Source organism: Podarcis pityusensis (genome assembly GCF_964106645.2).
Source record: "Podarcis pityusensis genome assembly, chromosome: 11".
In the NCBI taxonomy this organism is placed as follows: domain Eukaryota; kingdom Metazoa; phylum Chordata; class Lepidosauria; order Squamata; family Lacertidae; genus Podarcis; species Podarcis pityusensis.
Genome location: NC_138036.1, coordinates 36,271,068 through 36,290,341, shown reverse-complemented (window position 1 = coordinate 36,290,341; position 19,274 = coordinate 36,271,068). Strand labels below are relative to the sequence as shown.

Here is a 19,274-nt window from a genome sequence, read left to right as displayed (position 1 = left end):
TCAAGCTTTAGCTAACTGAGTGTTGAGGCCTAGCACAGTCAGCTATGGCCAGAAGGGGAGAGCACTACAGCTTTGTGTCACGAATATTGTGGGACTGGAGATAGACAGAGTCAAGGAAGAGTGGGAGTGGGTAAAAGATGGAAAAATAAGGTTAGAAGAAAGTGGCTGTAAATGGAATTTCTTACAGAAGAAGCTGGCAAAAAGCTACGGGATGAATGCAGGTTTAAAGGGTGAGCAAGATTAAGGATATGAGCTGGGGATTATTGCAGGAAGACAATCAAAACGCTGCAGACTTGGGGCTAGGTATATATGCATGGCATCACAATCATTCCTATTCGGTTAAGACATTGCTCTTAGAGCACAGGCACATTCTGTTCCATTGGAAGGTGCCGTCCTGCTCAGCTTGCAGATAATATTGTATCTTTTTCTCAATTAAAAAAAGTATCTTAGCTTTTATGGAGTGGCTCCAAGAACTTCTGGATAAAACAGATTATCTAGATTGCTTCTGGTCTGGCTTGTGACTTGAGTTAGGCATAGAAACTTTCTTGATCACCTTTGGTTATGTTCTGTGCCAGGAGATGGATAAAGGAAATGTGACCCTATTTTCTTGAATCTTGAACTGACTCTAGTATCCTTCTAGACCATCTTGAAGGGAGGGGAATTGGAGTACAGTGTTGACTCAGAAGGTAGCTGCTGGGGAACGGCTGCTGTTCCCTTTGGTTTATGGGGTTTGGCAAGGTTAAGGTTAAGTTTTGTGCCCATGCTACAAGAAAAGGTCTAGAGATTTGAATACAATCGCATCATGATGGTTATGACACCCAGCTCTCTAATTTTCACTTGATTCTAAAGAGGCAGTTGGTAGATGTAAAAGCCTGGAAAAGGTGGAGTAAGCTGCATCTTAATCTAGACAAAACAGAAGTACTACTGGTGGTGAGACCATCTGATTTCAGTTTGGATTTACAGACTCTCTTGGAAATTGCAATTTGTACAAAATGCTACATCTAGGTTACTGATGGTTGCTAGGTGCTTTAATTGCCATATAGTGGATTTCCCATCACTTATAGTAGCTGGTAGTTTGTTTCAGGGTTCAATTCAAGGTACTGGTATTAAACTTTAAAGCAAAACATCTTGGGACTTGGACATCTTTTCCCTTATGTTACTTTTAGCATGCTTTGATCATCATCTGAGGCCTTTCTTCAGATCTCTCTTATAAGGTACAGTGGTACCTCGGGTTACAGACGCTTCAGGTTACAGACACCACTAACCCAGAAATAGTACTTCGGGTTAAGAACTTTGCTTCAGGATAAGAACAGAAATCGTGCTCTGGTGGCAGCAGAAGGCCCCATTAGCTAAAGTAGTGCTTTCAGGTTAAGAACGGACCTCCAGAACGAATTAAGTTCTTAACCCGAGGTACTATTTTTGGGTTAGCGGAGTCTGTAACCTGAAGTGTATGCAACCTGAAGTGTATGTAATCCGAGGTACCACTGTACAGCTAATGACAACCAGAGCTTGGTTATTCTTTTAGGTGGTGCCTATCCTGTGAAATGCCTTGCCAAACAGTTTGTGCCAAGTCCTGTCACTGTATGTTTTCAAGCTGCTGGTAAAGGCCTGGCTGTTGAAAATGACCTTTGGTTGATCATTTTCCTGTTTGTGCTTTGCTGTGTTGGAATTATTACTGTGTTCTTTGTTGCGATGGTTTCTGTAATTGGTTTTAACTTGAGGATTGTTTCATATTAGAAATATTGTTCTGTTGTTTTTTGTTTTGGCTATTTTAGAGACTGCAAGGTAGAGTACCTTAGGTGAGATACAATAAATTAAATTAAATACAGTTTTACACTGCTGATCATTTTCAAGAAACATTCTGAAGTGGAACCAAACTGACTGCAAATTCTGAACTTTCTTTAATTTTTCAGCTCATCCTCCCAAGATTGATGCATGTTCCCTCCGTTATTTTAATCTGGCTGAGAATTTGGATAAGCATGGCACAGCTTCAACAGGGAGGTCCTGATGAAAAAGAGAAGACTACAGCATTAAAGGGTACAAATTAATTTGGAACTTCTCCTCCATAGGCACTCCGTAGACTTTGCTCTGATGAACTATAATTGTGTGATTAGTGAAACAGGTGAGCAAGTGCAAATGAGTGCAACCCACATTCACAGCTGTTATACATTTCTTACCACTGCCTGTCTAGGTTTCTTTTTTCTTTCTCTGGAAAAGGAAGCCAATACACACAGTGGGAATGCTGTTACCTATATACAGAGATGTGAACAACGCACCCCCTAGTCTTTCCTGCCAAATCCGGAAATGGAAAATCTGGAAAATCTGGGGAAACTAAAATACAATGTTGTATACAATATTCTATTTTCCAAATGATGAGTAAAATATTTCTTGAAAACAGTGTTTTAAATAATATTGTTACACCCAGTTCACATTGCTGCAAAACTCTTAGAGCCTAGATTCAGTGATGTGCATTGTAGTCAGGCATATCCAGAGATGAAGTGAGATGGCACAAAGGTATTTGGGGCATAGTAGAGGTGAAATGGGATCTCTACAAGGTGCCAGGTTGAAGCAGGGACCCTTGATGCCCGTGTTAATATACGTTCTCTACATGAACATCTGGAGTAAATGGATGCACATCCTGACACTGACAATGTATGTGTCATTGTGGATGCATTTTATCAATGAATCCAAGTCATATTGAACATCTCTTACTTTAGTCAGTATGGGACCAATATTCTCCATGTTTCCTGTTACATATGCTATGGAAATGAAAAGTGTGTGGGCCATGCTGACATGCGATAGTGAAAAGCAAATGCTTTTCTCTCTCTCCCTGCCCCAAATATCTTAAGTTACAAATAAGCCACACTCATGATTGCATAGCATACGTGAAACTCTATGCTTCAGCACTGGTGCAAAAAGCAAAGCAAAACTAATGGAAACAAAACAGTACAGAGTGATTGGCTATTGCTTAAACCTCATCCTTTGCAACTCCACTGTCACCTATCAATCACAGAATTGTGACTGGTAATATCTGATAATACAACTATACAGAAGGCACCAGCCAAAGTGTGACTGCAGAAATTGCTCAGTGCTTTCCAACAACCTGGTCAAAGCCTTCTCCCCAAGTGAATGCTGAAACACACTCCTAGGAAGAGCCCACTGTGTTCCCACCCACATTAGATGCTTCCATGGCCCACTGTGTATAAGAACAGCAAATAATAACTTAGTGTATGGGTTCAGCATGCAGACCTCTGGATTATTCATGTGGGCCTTCTACTTACTAAGTGGGCTGCGTATTTTTGCCATTTTGGTGTGTAGGACTAACACTTTGTTTGATGATCAGATCTGAGCTAAGCCGTCACCCCCTGCTACATTACTAACTTCACATGTTTCTGTTTGCTCTGACAATGTCCTTCCAGATTAGTGGTTATGCCAACAATACTTTCCACTGGCATAAATTCTCTATGTTCCATGTGCTTTCCACAGCAAAGCAGAATTTTATAGTGACTGATCCTTTTTCTTCCCAGTATGGATTAGTTTGGGGTAGCATCACTCTGTAAATAGGAGTGAGGAAACCTCTGCTGCTTTCCCCCCAAAATAACAGATTCCTCAGAAAAATTTCAGATGTGTTACCATATGCCCTTTGGCAATGTAGAAGACTGTACTGCCTTGATTTTGAAATTGCAAGAATAGTAGAAATGAAAAGTTGGACAGTTTCTAAGTAAGTTTCATTCAAAAGTACTTCATTGTTGTCTCTGGCAGCCTTCACATTGCTTCAGTTACTCTTGCATTATCACTCCCTCCAGTAGCAAACTTTGTGGTTGAGTGTTGGCAGATATGGAGCCAAAATGAGTCAACTGAGAAAGAAGAGGGAGGTAACAACTGATCTTTGGGGAAAACCTGAAGTTGGGCGTGATGATACACTGCAACACTTTGCTGCTGGTTCCTCTTGTTATGATAAAATGATCTATGTATGTAGAAACCTGTCGTTGGGATGGATTAATAATTGTCCAGCTAAATCTAATATTATCTGTTATTCAAAGGAGTACTGAACTCCAAATAAAAACTTGTTCAATGTATTCTAGAATACATTTTTTTAAAAGACACTTAAAAAAGAAGAAGGGCGAGTAATTAACTGAATTTGCAGTCTACAGAAAGACAAATTTCTTCCCCACCCTTTTTCAGATTTGTTGTCTAGAATAGACTTGGATGAACTGATGAAAAAAGATGAGCCACCTCTTGAGTTTCCTGATACACTTGAAGGATTCGAATATGCTTTTAATGAAAGTAAGTAATGAGTGTTGTAAGAACTCATTTAGAAGTGATTGAATATTAATATTTCCCCCAGAACTTTGATTCATAGCTTGCTGTTTGAGTCTGATTTCTTTGTACAACTGTTTTAAACAATGCAACTAAAGTAATAGTCTCAAATATTCAAATACATCCTGTTTTCATCTGATCACAAATAACACATTTTATGTTGCTGTAGTTTTTCCTTGGGCCATTCTAAACATAGGAACACAGTTGCTCAGAATGGTAGTGGTGCCTCATTGAAAATTTCTGTTCAATTTTTTCCAAGCCAATGGTTCCCAAGCTTTTTCAGGCCACTGCCCTCTTGGTTCTGTAAACTCATCATCAGTGCCCCCTACCGAACACTATCAAAAGCCTTATTCAGAATAGTGGTTTTCACAACCCATTAAGAAAGATAATAGCACAATAAAAGCAATACAGTAACAAGTAATTTCACATTTACTCAAAATTCTAATTCAGTAAAATTGATTAACTTGATCTAGTGATATCAACTTTCCCAAGTGATAGTCATTTGCACACTGAGCGCCTCCCTGCCATGCTCTTGCTTACTAGTACCCTGTAAGTAATCTCATTAGCCCCCAGGGGGTGGTAGCGCCCACTTTGGGAAACACTTTTCTAACAAGTTAGTTTGTAGGTAGCCTGCTTAACTTCTGTGTTTGTTGTTGTTCTTATATATTTATACCCCACATTTTTCCATGACGGACTCTAGGTGACCTACATTTAAAATAAGAACAGCTGAAAACATAGTGGGGGAAATAATAACAAATCCATCATCATCTTAATTATTTACTATATATTACTATGTAATGTATTATTATGCAATATATTTGGAATCAGGATATTGTGCTGTCATAGCAGCTGTGATCTCAAACATAACTCAAAGGAAATCTAGTTGATTTTAATGAGAATTGTTTCCAAAGTTGCCATGAACCTGACCTATGTCTAGCTTTGCATGCTCACTGGAAATAAATGAAGAAGCTTTTGGAAGTAATTTATTTATTTGTTTATTTTATTAAGTTTGTATATAGCCCTTTATCTGTAGATCTCAGAGTAGTCCACAACATAAAAATACAAGATAAAAACACAAAATAATAAAATAGGGGGTCCGCAAATTAATATACCCCATCCCTGCACACCCTTCCACAAACACATTTAAAAGGGTATAGGATGTTAATCAGTAAAAAGCCTGGTTGAAGAACATTTTTGCTTGGCGTCTAAAGGTGTATAATGAAGGCAGCAGCTGAACCTCCCTGGGGAGAGCATTCCACAAGTTGAGAGGGTTTTTTGTTTGCAACAAAATTCTTGTGCTATTAGAAGATGGTTGGAGTAATGGCAATTTATGTTGCTGCTTACTCTTTAAGAATACAAAGCATGTAAGTCTCAGAGTTGCCCCTGGAGGGAAAATCTTAAGTGGTTTTCATCATACTTTGTATTAGATCTCATATGGAAGCCAGATTTTTGGAACACTGTAAAAGGCAAGATTGTCACCTTAGACAAGACGCATGTAGTCTTGCAAGGGTTCAACTATGTTTCAGCTGCTTAAATTGAGCTGTTGTGCGGCCATGTTCAACAAGTTTATAATTTGTCCATGGTTTAAATTTACATTTAAAAGTACAAAACACACCCAAGAACTGTTTACTGAATTAACCCCCCCCCCTTTTTTAATTGCTTTTGTTTAGGAAACTAAGGCTTTGATGTTGTCAACCGTAAGTTGCCCAACTTTGAAGTGGAATTGTGCAGTTCATGCTAGCTAGCCCAAGGGCCTGGCTCAGGAAAGTTCCTCAGCCTTAAGCCTGGGAGAATTGTATAGTCACTGAACTAATCCAAAAGACTCTTACCACACTATAAAAAGAGTCTTCTGCCTTCTGTGTAACTTATCTTTGACTTAATAGGTTGTTAAGCAGATGTCCTAATGGGCTTTTTTGGATTCCTAATGGTCAGTTACCGTATTTTTCGCACCATAGGACACAGTTTTTCCGTCTTAAAAACTAAGGGGGAAAGTCTGTGCGTCCTATGGAGCGAATGCAGGGGGGAGGCAGGCAGGAAAAGCCCCCAAGAGCCACACACAAGCTTCGTGCGGCTCTTGCGGGCTTTTCCCCAGGAGGGAGAAGGGACTGACGTGGTCAGTCAGTCCCTTCTCCCTCCTCTAGAAAAGCCTTGCGCAATCTCTCCAGCCGCGGGGAGGCTGCGCAAGGCTAAAGAGGAAGCCCGGGCAGCGAGCGTGATCCATCCCGCTCGCTGCCCGGGCTTCCTCTTTAGCTTTGCGCGCCTCTCCAGCCGTGGGAGGCTGAGCAAGGCTAAAGAGGAAACCCGGGCAGCGAGCGCGATCCATCCCCTCGCTGCCCGGGCTTCCTCCTTAGCCCTGCGCGCCTCTCCAGCCGCAGGAGGCTGAGCAAGGCTAAAGAGGAAGCCCAGGCAGCGAGCGCGATCCATCCCGCTGGCTGCCCGGGCTTCCTCTTTAGCTTTGTGCGCCTCTCCAGCCGTGGGAGGCTGAGCAAGGCTAAAGACGAAGCCCGGGCAGCGAGCGCGATCCATCCCACTCGCTGCCTGGGCTTCCTCCTTAGCCCTGCGCGCCTCTCCAGCCGCGGGAGGCTGAGCAAGGCTAAAGAGGAAGCCCAGGCAGCGAGCACGATCCATCCCCTCGCTGCCCGGGCTTCCTCCTTAGCCCTGCGCGCCTCTCCAGCCGCGGGAGGCTGCGCAAGGCTAAAGAGGAAGCCCGGGCAGCGAGCGCGATCCATCCCGCTGGCTGCCCGGGCTTCCTCTTTAGCTTTGCGCGCCTCTCCAGCCATGGGAGGCTGAGCAAGGCTAAAGACGAAGCCCGGGCAGCGAGCGCGATCCATCCCCTCACTGCCCGGGCTTCCTCCTTAGCCTTGCGCAATCTCTCCAGCTGCCCTTCCTCTTTAGCTTTGTGCACCTCTCCAGCCGTGGGAGGCTGAGCAAGGCTAAAGAGGAAACCCGGGTAGCGAGCGCGATCCATCCCCTCGCTGCCCGGGCTTCCTCCTTAGCCTTTCACCTCTCCAGTCGTGGGAGGCTGTGCAAGGCTAAAGAAGCCAACTTTTAAAAAATCTCTCTATCTCTACCTCTTTTTCTTTTTTCGTCCTTTCTCATCTTAACCCTTGCCTCACCTGGGAGCTTCTCTGGGCAGGAATTCCCTCGGCTTAAGTGGGGTGGGGGGAGAGTGGCAGGTAGGGGGGTATCTACCTAGACACTGAAGCCACATGTCTCTCCAATGAAAATTGGGAGAGGGCATTGTGTGAAGTGGCTGTGGATCTCCTGCCGCAGATGTGTAGGACTGTATAGAGTTGGGAGGGCCACCTGAGGGTCATCTAGCTCAGCCCCCTCACAATGTAGGAATTACAGCTAAAGAATGCCAGGCAGATGGTCCCCCAACTGCTGCTTAAAAGCCTCTTGTGGTGGAGACCCCCAACACCTTCCAAGGTCATAGAATTGCAGGGTTGGAAGGGAACCCCAGGAGTCATCTAGTCCAGCCCCGGTGGACAGCGGGCACGATCCATCCCGTTGCGCAAGGCTAAAGATGCTGCTTAAGGCTAAAGAGGAAGCCAAGGCAGTGAGCGGGATGGATCGCGCTCGCTGCCTTGTCTTCTTCTTTAGCTGCGCTGGAGAGGTTTAGCTCCTGGCTGGAGAGGTTGAGCGGCTATGGATCCCGCTTGCTGTCTTGGCTTCTTTGCTCTTTGGGGCTGCGGGGGAAGCCCCGAGAAGCCCTGGGAGAAGCGGACAGGCTGCACGCAGCCTGTCCCTTGCTCTTTGGGGCTGGGGGGGTGGAATAATATTTTTTCCCTTGATTTCCCCCTCTAAAAACTAGGTGCGTCCTGTGGTCCGGTGCGTCCAATAGAGCGAAAAATACGGTAATTAGGAGACTAAAGTCTCAGACAAGCCCTAAAAGGGTAAGCCTCTGAAGCTCTGGCCTTGGCAGAAAAAGCCCCTACCATACTTGGCAGAAAAAGCCCCTACCATACTAGGAAACACTGCAAACTTCTAAGGCTATGTATACCAAAGGGGCCTGCCTTAAGCCTGTCCTGTTCTGTCCTTAAGCTAGTTTAAAAGCACCTCTGTATATGTTTATTTTTAATCTCTGGTATTGCGTCTGTTTCAGGACTTGAGATTTGATGCAGTAAGCAAGTTCCAAGAGGAAGGCTGAAATGCTATACACATTTACTAGGAAATAATTGCTGTGGAACCCACTAGGTCATTTCATCGTAAATATAATAAGATTCCACTATGCAGTATTAGCTTTATCTGTCATTGAAAGCCAGCAAGGAAGTACCTTTGGGGAGGGTTTAAATTACTTTTCCAAGTAGTCCACATCCAGGTGGTATGTGTGTGCAGCTGCTTTTTGTAAAGGGAGAGAGTTAGCCTATTCTAAGATAGTAGTTAAAAATGTTTTTAATGTAACATAGTTTGGCCCTGAGCTTCTATAAGCAGCAAATATATGGAGCACTTTGTATGAGGATCCAAAGTGGAAGGGAGGAAGCATAGGAAATGTGCAGTATGTAAGTTAAGTAAATTCCATGCCATTCAGGTGCAAAATTTGTATTTTGAGTTGTAGTCAGATAACAACAGGAAGTGTAAAAATGGACTATTGATGTACACCCACAAATCCAATTCTTTCTGGGGTTAGGCCATACCAGCTGAAGCTTCTACACCTTCCATAAGCAGCCTTGTATAAAGCACATGTCTTGATATCCTTGGGGGATATTGCAAAGCAGAAATCTGACAAGAGAGCTGTAGCTTTCTCCCTAGAAATCTTAATGCTACATGTGAAATAGAAATCTGTCATAACCATTGCTATCCAGCTGACTATCACTGAGTTGAGTGTCCTGATAAGTCATAGAACTAAAGGCTGTCTACAACCATAACACGTGGGGGGTTTTCTGGCCCTAAAACATGTGGCTTGTAAAAGACAGCATACTGAAAGATGTGTATTACTCTTGACATGAAGTAGTTCCTATATTCTGAATAAGAAAACAACCCAAAACCTTGATCTTCTTAATATTGTCTCATACCTTCCAATTTTATGGGGAAAAGCTTTTCTTTAAATGTAGTCATTTATGCAACACTTAGCTTTTTAATACCCTGATGACTTTCATAGGAAGGTACTTAGAAACCAAAAGTGTCATGAAAGTGATGCTATTTGAAAGGAGTGGTTCAACTTTTACTTTTCAGCTTCTTATTTTTAGAGCAGTACAATCTCTACTGTTTCCTTTCTAGAGTGCACATTTAATAGTGTAGGTCTGATTGCTAAGATGACTTGAAATCTGAATATGAATGTATGATATAGACTTTGAGTAGAATTGTTAAGGACAAGTGAACACATCCCTGTTCCCACTGCCATCAAATTGGCATGTTTGGCTGGAATTTTTCATGTGTGCACTAATGCATTTTGACTATTGATTATGTTTCTGTATTTGAAGGAAAGGGGTGTGTCTTATTCTGATTTGCAAAGCAATAATGAAATTTTAGTAAGTGATGTTTCAGTGACACTTAAGAGAACTCGAAAATACACTACAATTCTTACTAGACAATATGCTGTGATTTCCTTAGGGAGAGAGGCACTTCACCAATAACCAGCCTTAAAAATGAGCATAGAAACTGAGTGTAGAATTAAAAAAATTAGAAGCCTTGGACGAAGCATAGAGTATGATATGCCATGAAGAAAGGGATAATGTGACCTGAGATATTGGATATGAAGTTGGGGAGGATCATTCCCCCTGGAGGTTAGTAATTGGGAAAAGTACACTGAAACTGAGGTAATGACAGTGCTGAGAAAGAAAACTACTTTGATTTCTCTCTATTCACGCTAGTAATTAGTATATTCACAGGCAGAGATACTGCAGATAACACAAAGTTCTCACTTATTTTGAGGCTTCAAGACTTTTCCAAGCAAATAATAAAAAAGACTTTCATGTACAAAACTGTCTTTGCTGGGGCAAAGAAAAAAATAATTAACCTTTATCTTTCCCATTAAGATAATTTCTAGTAATTTAAACCCTGCTTTTACATTCAGATCTTTCAGGATTTGGAGTAATAAGTCTTAGATACTCTTTTAATAATCTTTTTTCTTTCAAATTTCATTGTGACTAAAATGTTTTTCAGAGAAAACATTTGGCAGTTTCTAGCATTTCTGCTCTCTACTATTTTTGCATTTCCTTTGATCTTTGAACTTATCTTGTCATGTATTAACCTACTTTGATATTATCAGTAATTAGGTACCATCTGAAGAGAACAGTAATGCATGAAAATAGTTATGGTTTGCCCAAAGTTAATGTAATTATAGTATTCCCATATTTTGAGACTGCTTAGATTTCACCTGTACTTGTTTTTCCATTTAAATGCAATGTGTCAGTTAAGTTACTTTTTTGTCTAGCTGCTTTACACATTTTTTAAGATACAAAGATGTAGGAAAACATTAGTATAAGCTATACACATTGCTAATTGATACAATAGCATTGTGAACATTGCCCTATCGTCTGAGATCCACAGTGTTCAATATTAGCATGGTACATGCTATTCAGATTTGGATTAGGGTGGCTTCCTTAATTATCAAATCTTATATGTGAAATTCAGCTTCGGTCAAATATGTAGGAGCACTGAAAAATAAATGCTGGGGTTTTTTTGTAAAGCATTTCATTTTCTCTGGGTCTTCCTATACCTGCTGTGAATCTGATCTAGAAATGTGTGCTTATTATAGTATTGCCCATGTTCTTTGAATGTCCTCATAGAATTAGATTCTGAGAATTGGAAGTATGCTCACTGTAGGGAATTTCCTGTACCCTCCTCAGCTTCTCGACCCTTCTGCAAGGTGGTTTTGTCAGATTTTCCTGATTACCCTTTGCCCAGCACTCACTCATGTCCCATCCCAGGTCCTTCTGAAAGATCCTCTAGTTATCAGGAGTGGCTTTTCTAGAAGAGGAGGAGATGGGGAAGTCTTTTTGCTCATGGTTTTCAGCATTCAACCCATGAATACTTCTGCACAGTGAACAGTTTTATTTTTCCACAGTGAACTATTCTCTCCACTTATAAAGCTCATGTTCTGAATCTAATATTGTTTCTTTTGTAGAGGGACAGTTAAGACATATAAAAACGGGAGAGCCATTTGTTTTTAACTACCGTGAAGATTTGCACAGATGGAACCAAAAGCGCTATGAAGCTCTTGGAGAGGTATATATTATATACAAGCAGTATATAGCTGTGTATACGTTTGTGTTTATATTTGTTGTGTAGCATATTAACATTGTACTTGGTTAAATGAGTGAGAGGGGAAAGTTCAGTACAGTGGTACCTTGGTTCTCAAATGAAATCTGTTCTGGAAGCCCGTTCGGCTTCTGAAACATTCAAAAACCAAGCCGCAGCTTCCCCTTGGTTGCCAGAGCTTCTTGCACTCAGTAGAAGCCGTGTCGCATGTTCAGGTTCTGAAAAACGTTTGAAAATGGAAGCATTTATTTCCAGGTTTTGGGCGTTCGAAAACCGAAACATACCACAACGGAGGTGTTCAGGAACTGAGGTTCCACTGCATTTTAAATTGAAGGAAATGATGGAAATAAATGGCCTTGTAAGCAGAGGTAAACTGACCCATCGGGAACATAGCTGTCCTGCTCTAAATGTGTAGCAACCATACAATGTGGTATGGGCAGTTACCTAGCTGAGTATATGTGATAAGCAAGAAAAGGTGTCCTGTCCTTTATTGATTGTCCTTTAGGAACGCTTGCCCTGTGCCTGCAACAAGATACCTACAAGTATGTATAAGGTGGAGTTGTCCATTTCAGTATGATACCTTGCAGCTATTCCTAAGTCTTCTTTGTGTAGAATTCCAAACAAATGAACAGTAAACAGATACCATAATCATTGAATACTAAGTTTTCTTGTGAACTGATTATATTTTCATAATTTATTTTTTCTGTTCAAAATTTAATTCATCTTGGATAGCATGCTGCTTGCTTTGTGTAGTTACATAATTAACATAATTAATACATAATTAACCTCAGATTTTTATAACACAGCATTTGCTCTATTTTGAGCAACATGTTATACAGGTAGTATTATCTTAGGATTTTCAAAAAAAACTAACTTTCATTTTGTCTTTTTTATTATTTTATTTTTTAAAATGTATCAGACTTCCTGCTATACAAAAGGTGTAGCAAGAAAACCTATAGTTCAAGATCCAGGATAGCAAGATGTTGCCAAGTTTCTGATTTGATTTGTTTTGTTTTTCCTTGGTTTGATCTCATGTCTCATGAATGATGTTTTGAAACTTCTTAACCTTTATGTGTCTGTGTATTCTCTGCTTACATTTGCTTTTGCGGTTTCATCCAAAATTTGAGAGGACTAGCAGAGGCCTTTATTTAGTGTGCTGTGTTTGTTAAAAAGCATACATGAAATGTTTGAATACATTAGGCAAGGGGTTAGAACACTGATTTTAATAGTATTAAAGTATTATTTAGGGTTTCAAAAAGGAAAGTCTTGACAAAAAAGTTTTTGAGCTATTTTTAATGAAAAATACATTTCAGCGATTTCTGCCTGGACGTTGAATTTCCAGCTATGTGCTGGAAATTCCGGATGTATGGCAGCCCTATACTGCTGCTCAGTTGGGCTTACAATCTTCAATATGTTAACATTCTGCAGTATTGTAGAATCTCTGAAAATAGTGCATCTAGAAGTGGTTATATGAGAAGCTTGGATTATTAGCAGTCAGGATTACAGTGGTACCTCAAGTTACATACGCTTCAGGTTACATATGCTTCAGGTTACAGACTCCGCTAACCCAGAAATAGTGCTTCAGGTTAAGAACTTTGCTTCAGGATGAGAACAGAAACCGTGCTCTGGGGGCGCAGTGGCAGCAGGAGGCCCCATTAGCTAAAGTGGTGCTTCAGGTTAAGAACAGTTTCAGGACCTCTGGAATGAATTAAGTACTTAACCTGAGGTACCACTGTACATCAATCTGGTGCTTACTGGACCTGTTATGGCATAAAAACATGGAACTCAGGCACACAGTCTCATGCATCTTTATCTGTATGGACACAGTGATCAGTTATTTGATGGTTGTTTTCAGGGAATTCCTTTTAACAATCATGAGGATCTGCGCGCTGGATCCATGTTTTTCTGTTGTGGCGTTCTGGGAAGCACTGAAAATGGTTTTTATCTAGTGCAATTCACAGAAAGCAATGTCAGCTTTAATTTGATGATGGTTTGGAGGACATGCCTTTTAGGAATCATGAGGATCTGTGCCATGCTGGCCCCCATGCCTCCCCTTGTCTGAATTGCTATTGAGAAGTGAAAGGAGGATGTCCAATCAGAGGAGATAGGGGGCACGTTTAAACCTTATGCACAGGCCAGAGAGCAAGGAGGACCTGCTTGGAGCACATAGAGCAGAAAGAAAAGTCTCCAGTTGTTTCAGTCAGTTTGGGTCCTCTTGTGTGCACTAGAAAGGCATTGGCAGACACGTGTTCCCTCTTCAATGGCATGTTTGGGACTTAAGATCGTGACTATAATAGGATGCCCTGTGATTTCATTTTAGTATCCAGTAAAGACTATTAACTGAGATGCCAAGAAACATTAAATAGTTTAAATTGTAACTATCTTAAAAGAGAGGGGAAGCAAGGTGGGGAGAATGAAAATTAGTCCACAAGCAGAAGCATATATATAACTTAAAATGGCATAATGACATTAATCAGTGCCAAGTATTTCTCTCCTGCTTCCAGGGAAACATGCCAAGAAAGCACAGATGGAGGTATATTTTTCAGAAGAATGGACAGTAACATTTACATTCAAGATGCATAATACCTTGCTTTTTAAAATATTGTTGTGCCTCTGGGATGCTAGACTCAAGTGTATTGTTTACAATGGGTGTCTGAGATGAGGTACTAAACTTAGCTTTGGAGTATGGATGTGCCTCTTGTTTATCTCATTAAATTTGTTAGCATGTGAGTGAGCTATAAGATTTTCAAAACTACAGGTTTCAAACTCTGTTATGTATTATTCAGCATAATTTAGTAGCTTGCTAAAAAATTAACAATTTAAATAAGGCACTATTGCTGTAGCGGCAGCTGAAGCTTACATAGCTCTAGGATTGCCTCGGAGCAGAGGCATCTGGCTGCAGATGGTACAGAGCTAGCTGTGGAATGGGGGTGACGGAGTGGTTGGAAGGAAAGAGTGTGCTTGAGTTTGGCTACCCAAAGCTCTGCTAGGGTTCTTGTACTGTTTGACGTTTATTTTTTCAAAATAGTTACTATATAAGGAGGCCTGGCAGAAATAAAATATACTGGATCCAATTAAGATGATATTGTAGAATATGTTTGCATAAAATATCTTGATAGTACTGCTTGTAAGATGAGAGCATTTTTGATCACCTTGAGTGAGATGGTTGAGGGTAGAACTACACATTAGGAAAAACAAGAGACTGTCACTGAAAAGAAGCATCCCCATTTCAGCTTTTCTCCCCACTCTAGGCCAGGGATATCCTAGCATCACCATGCTTTATATTTCACTGACTCAACAAAACAGCGGCCAGTGAGATTAAAATGGCATGAGGGAACGTATGGCAATCTCAATGATAGTACACAGGAAAGGTTTGAATGTAATACAAACCCATAGTTTTGTGTTAGAAGAATGAGCTGCAGTGAGCCTTCCCTCCCATACCCACCAACACTTCTCTGATGAAAATAGGTGATGTCCTAAGGAAAAGTGGGATCAAATCAGAAACTGGGATGGCTTCTGTAAAAACAAGACTGGCCCTGGAAAATAGGGACACTTGTAGGGTCTGCCCTCCGCCTTTGGTGTTGTCACAAAGAAGAGTTTCAAAAGTTTTGCTTCCATTTTAGATTACAGTAACTGCAGAATGCTATGTTGTTTGAACCTGGACAAACCATAGATAACATTATCTATGATTAGTCGATAAAAGCCTATGTTAAACCATATTTTAAGGTATTTTAGGATAGATTTTCATTGGCCACAGTGCATAGTAAGACTGAGTCCAAGTGTTGTATGTCAAAAGCTTCTTTAGCATCTCTTCTTGTTACTTACTGGCAGGTTTGTCATTTCAGAGTCAAAATAAAGCTCATTCAACCCAAGCATACAGCAACAGCAGTATCAAGCCTTAGGTCAGCTTTACCACTTGAGACTGGCGCAGGGCAGTCTAATGATATTCATTCTGCATTTTTGCCAAGTACCACACACTGACAGAGTAAAGTAGAAAAAATAACGAGTTGACAGTTGTATGCCATAAATTCATTTGTTTTGTTTTTAAGCATTGAAAAAGCATATTTGTGTTTATACCTGTACTGCTTCTGCTACATTCAGTTTAGGTCCCACCCCTCTTCCCAAAGGAGAAAATACTTAAGTATTTTATTATTATAGTCTATATCATGCTGAAGCTTTAAATCTAATTGGGTTAATGACCACATTAGGGGCTCAAAGCAGTTTACTTCTAACATACTGTACAGATCACATGCCTAATTAAAATCTCTTAGATCCATAGAAAGTTCTCTAAATTATAACATCTATATATCAGACTTGGATAGCAGAGGTGGCTGCTGCCTAATTGTGCAGGGTACCTTTCAACAGTATTCAACTAGTGCAAGGATTTCAGCATGTGCAACAGGACTCCCCCCTCACCTTTCCCTATAGGTGCACCACACACTCCCCGCATCTGCTCCAAAGCATTGCTGGAACCCCTATAAGATGCTTAGGGTGTGTGGGAAAGGAAGAGGGCAGAATTCCCATTGTATTAGAGGAAATCCTTCCACTGACAGGACAGTGACGTAATGGTACTTCGGATTCAACACTATGCGTTTTAGCTGACCTTTGGGTGTCAGGCTTATGGCAGGAGAGGGTGGATAAACCTCAGTGAATTTGATGAATGGTTTATTCTGTGTTGGTGAAGTTGTTCTTTTAACTTGTTTTGATCCTTTAGGATAGAGTTAGAGTTTGCATCCTTCTGTCTTGGGAGACAGTGGAGTGCACCTCCAGGGGTGAATTCAAACCGCTGGAGAATCACATCACCTGCTGTGGCTGCAGAGACCAGTAGCTTGTAACTGCTGCCCCCTGCATTGTTTTTGTTGCATTAGCAGCACTGAAGTGACTTCTTAGATCAGGCCAGTGGCCCCTCTAGCACAGCATCATGTTCTGACAGTGGCAAACCTGATGCCTATGGGGAACCTGCAAGCAGGATATGAGTGCAATAGTTCACCTATAATTCCAAGCAATTAGCATTTAGAGGCATACCACCTCTGACAATGGATGTAGGCTATAGCTATCATGGCTAGTAGCCATTGATAGCCTCTGTGAATGTGTCTAACCCTTTTTTAAAATCTTCCAAGTTGGTGGACACCACTGCTTCCTGCAGAAACTAGTTCTGTAGTTTAACTATGCGCTGTCGTAGTTTTATTATTTTATCTCTCCTGAATCTTTCAAAATTCAGCTTCATTATAGGTTCACAAATTCTAGTGTTTTAAGAGGGAGAAAAACTTTTCACTGTCCCCTTTCTCCATGCCATGCATAATTTTATAAGTTTCTGTCATGTCACCTCTTACTCACCTTTTCTCTAAACTAAAAAGTCCCAAATGCTGCAGCCTTTCATCAGAGAGGAGTTGCTCCATCCCCTTTATTATTTGGGTAGCCTTTTCTAAACCTTTTCTAACTCCACAATATCCCATTTGAGGTGAGGCAACCAGAACTGTTTTTTTTTCTTCCACCACAAGGTAGATACCATTTTGTGTGCAGTTTCCACAAACATTATTTTGAGCGCTTTATTATTGTTGTGTTCGCTTCAGTGACTCTTCACTCTCAACTTATGAAACTGTAGAAATATAACTGCTTTGCCGTTCCCAGAAAGTGAAAGATGATTTCAGTGAACCATAAACAGTTAGGCCCTAGGGGTAAAATTACATCGGTTGCATGTTTCTAACATGCTGCTTTGGGATAAACATGTCTTAAATCAACTCACTGCTCACAGTCAAATTCTTGTTCAGATTTGCTGTAGAGACTGAAAGACTGATCTGTCTACTAATACTGTGAAGCTTTTGCAATCTAATTTGCATCAATTATTTGCAAAAGGTAACAATGGCTTGTTATATATTCTTGGGCTGTAATCCTGAACATGCATTTTTTTCTTCAAAGAAATGTGTGTAGAAATGTCTGTAGGGTAGCAATTTGTCACCTTGATCTGGAACTTAGCCCACTAGTTTACTTGGCCACCCCCATTGGGACAGCGGTATCGCAAATTGCTTCAGGATATTGTAAATTACTCATGGAATGTGATTCATAAATGAAAATAATAATAATAATTGGGGCTTGTGAGCTGGTGCTAGGAAAATCTAATCTTTTTCTTTTCTTTTTCAAATGATAGTGCTTTAAAAGTTCAGCTGTTTTGGTATAACACCTGAGGAGTGTACTGTGTTCGGATTTGATGCCCTTGATTTAATTTTCAATTGTAATTACTTGGGAACTTGATTTGTTTAGGTTCCCTTTGCAAATTTAAAGTAAGTGGGGTTTTTTTAAAAGAAATTCTTACGGTTTTCACTGGTCCATAATGCTTTCACTGTATTTTCCTCCATAGATTAAGGACCTTATCTATGTAATAATTAGATTTAGTAACCTAGATTTAAGAGATCTCCATTTAAGGCATTTGGAATCCTATACTGAGTATATTATAGATATTATCTGGGAATTCAGTTTTGTTCTGTACATCTTGCATATAAAAGCTGAACCTGGGCTTCTTAGGTGTGATTCTCAGTAATTTTAATGGAACAATTCTAATAAAATGTGCTTAAAAAGGTAGCCAAAGTGGATTTCTTGAACTTCATTTGCTAGCTTCTGTTTCCATGATCAAAATCTAGTAATATGCATATTGGAGCATTTTTTATCTTCTGCATTTGCTTACAGTCTCTCAAGGTAGTGCTCAAACTAATTCAGGAGTTAGTCATCTACAATATTCATCTTATACTTTTTCAGTTTGTTGTTTTTTGAAATGCAGTATTAGCTTATAATATGAAGTATCATATCTGTTCTGTAAATTTGGATATTTGTGACCGAAGCAAACTTCTTAACAAATCTTCAAAAGAACTTGTTTAACTTCATCTTGTGCTCCCCTCAGAAAATACAAAGTCAGTCATTCTCCCCCTTCCACCAAGAGAAGGCAGGGTAGATCTCTTTTTCTGTTTAGGCCACCTTTGACCTGTTCCTTCTCTGTTCAGTGAATAAAGGGTGAATAAAGATCTGCTGTCAGTGTGGCTCATGAACTGGATGTGCAGTGACAAAGGGAGATTGTTTTAGGAGAGTTCCTTATTGAAGCTGATTTGAAAGTAGTTTTTAGCAAATGCTATTCTTGTATCTCTGGGTATGTATTATATATGAAATGGTCTTTATCATTAATTTCCAAGCTAATAATTTACACAACAACACAATGTGAAATCCCAGAAAGTTATATTCTATGTCTAGACAAAAACATATATTTTGCATAGGGAAGCAAGCTTTCTGTCATTTTAAATTTGTAATTTTTGAAAGAGCAATTTATATGAGCATTATATGACTGTGTTCTCTTGTAGATCATCACCAAATATGTATATGAACTACTGGAAGAAGAATGCCATTTGAAAAAAGTATACATACCGGTAAGTTAAATATACCCTGATTTTTTTCAGCATCTTGGGAAATAGCAATAATACAGTCTGAGGAATTATAATTTATTTTATTTCATAGTTTTTCCTATGCTGTGAGTTGTAAATATAATGTGTGTGCATTAGGAACAGTTCAGACACATTCTGTTTTGTTATTAACTTGTGTGATGTAGATAGGCCTATACTGAAGAAATCTAGATGGGCTTTTTGGTGGTTTTTTTAAATATAAAAACAACAACTCAGGTTTGAATTGGTTTTGAAACTTCTTGGGTAACCATGAGGCAATTATAGTGTCAGTTAAACCTGCCTTGCAGGGTTGTTGAGAGGATACAA

The 19,274-nt window shown here is 40.2% G+C and overlaps 1 protein-coding gene across 7 annotated transcripts in view; it reads left to right on the top strand.

Moving 5' to 3' along the window:
• ARB2A (ARB2 cotranscriptional regulator A) overlaps nucleotides 1–19,274 on the top strand; it is a 209,202-nt gene that overhangs the window by 3,081 nt on the left and 186,847 nt on the right. For 5 of the 7 annotated variants that reach the window (XM_080972935.1, XM_080972934.1, XM_080972936.1 and 2 more), the window contains exons 2-5: nucleotides 1,914–2,037; nucleotides 4,186–4,287; nucleotides 11,390–11,490; nucleotides 18,870–18,935. In XM_080972935.1, the coding sequence (XP_080829061.1) occupies nucleotides 1,932–2,037; nucleotides 4,186–4,287; nucleotides 11,390–11,490; nucleotides 18,870–18,935 (375 nt within the window). In that variant the 5' untranslated portion in view covers nucleotides 1,914–1,931. Of the gene's footprint in view, nucleotides 1–1,913; nucleotides 2,123–4,185; nucleotides 4,288–9,873; nucleotides 10,047–11,389; nucleotides 11,491–18,869; nucleotides 18,936–19,274 lie in introns of those variants that run through there. The other 2 variants (XM_080972938.1, XM_080972940.1) reach the window with 2 other exon arrangements.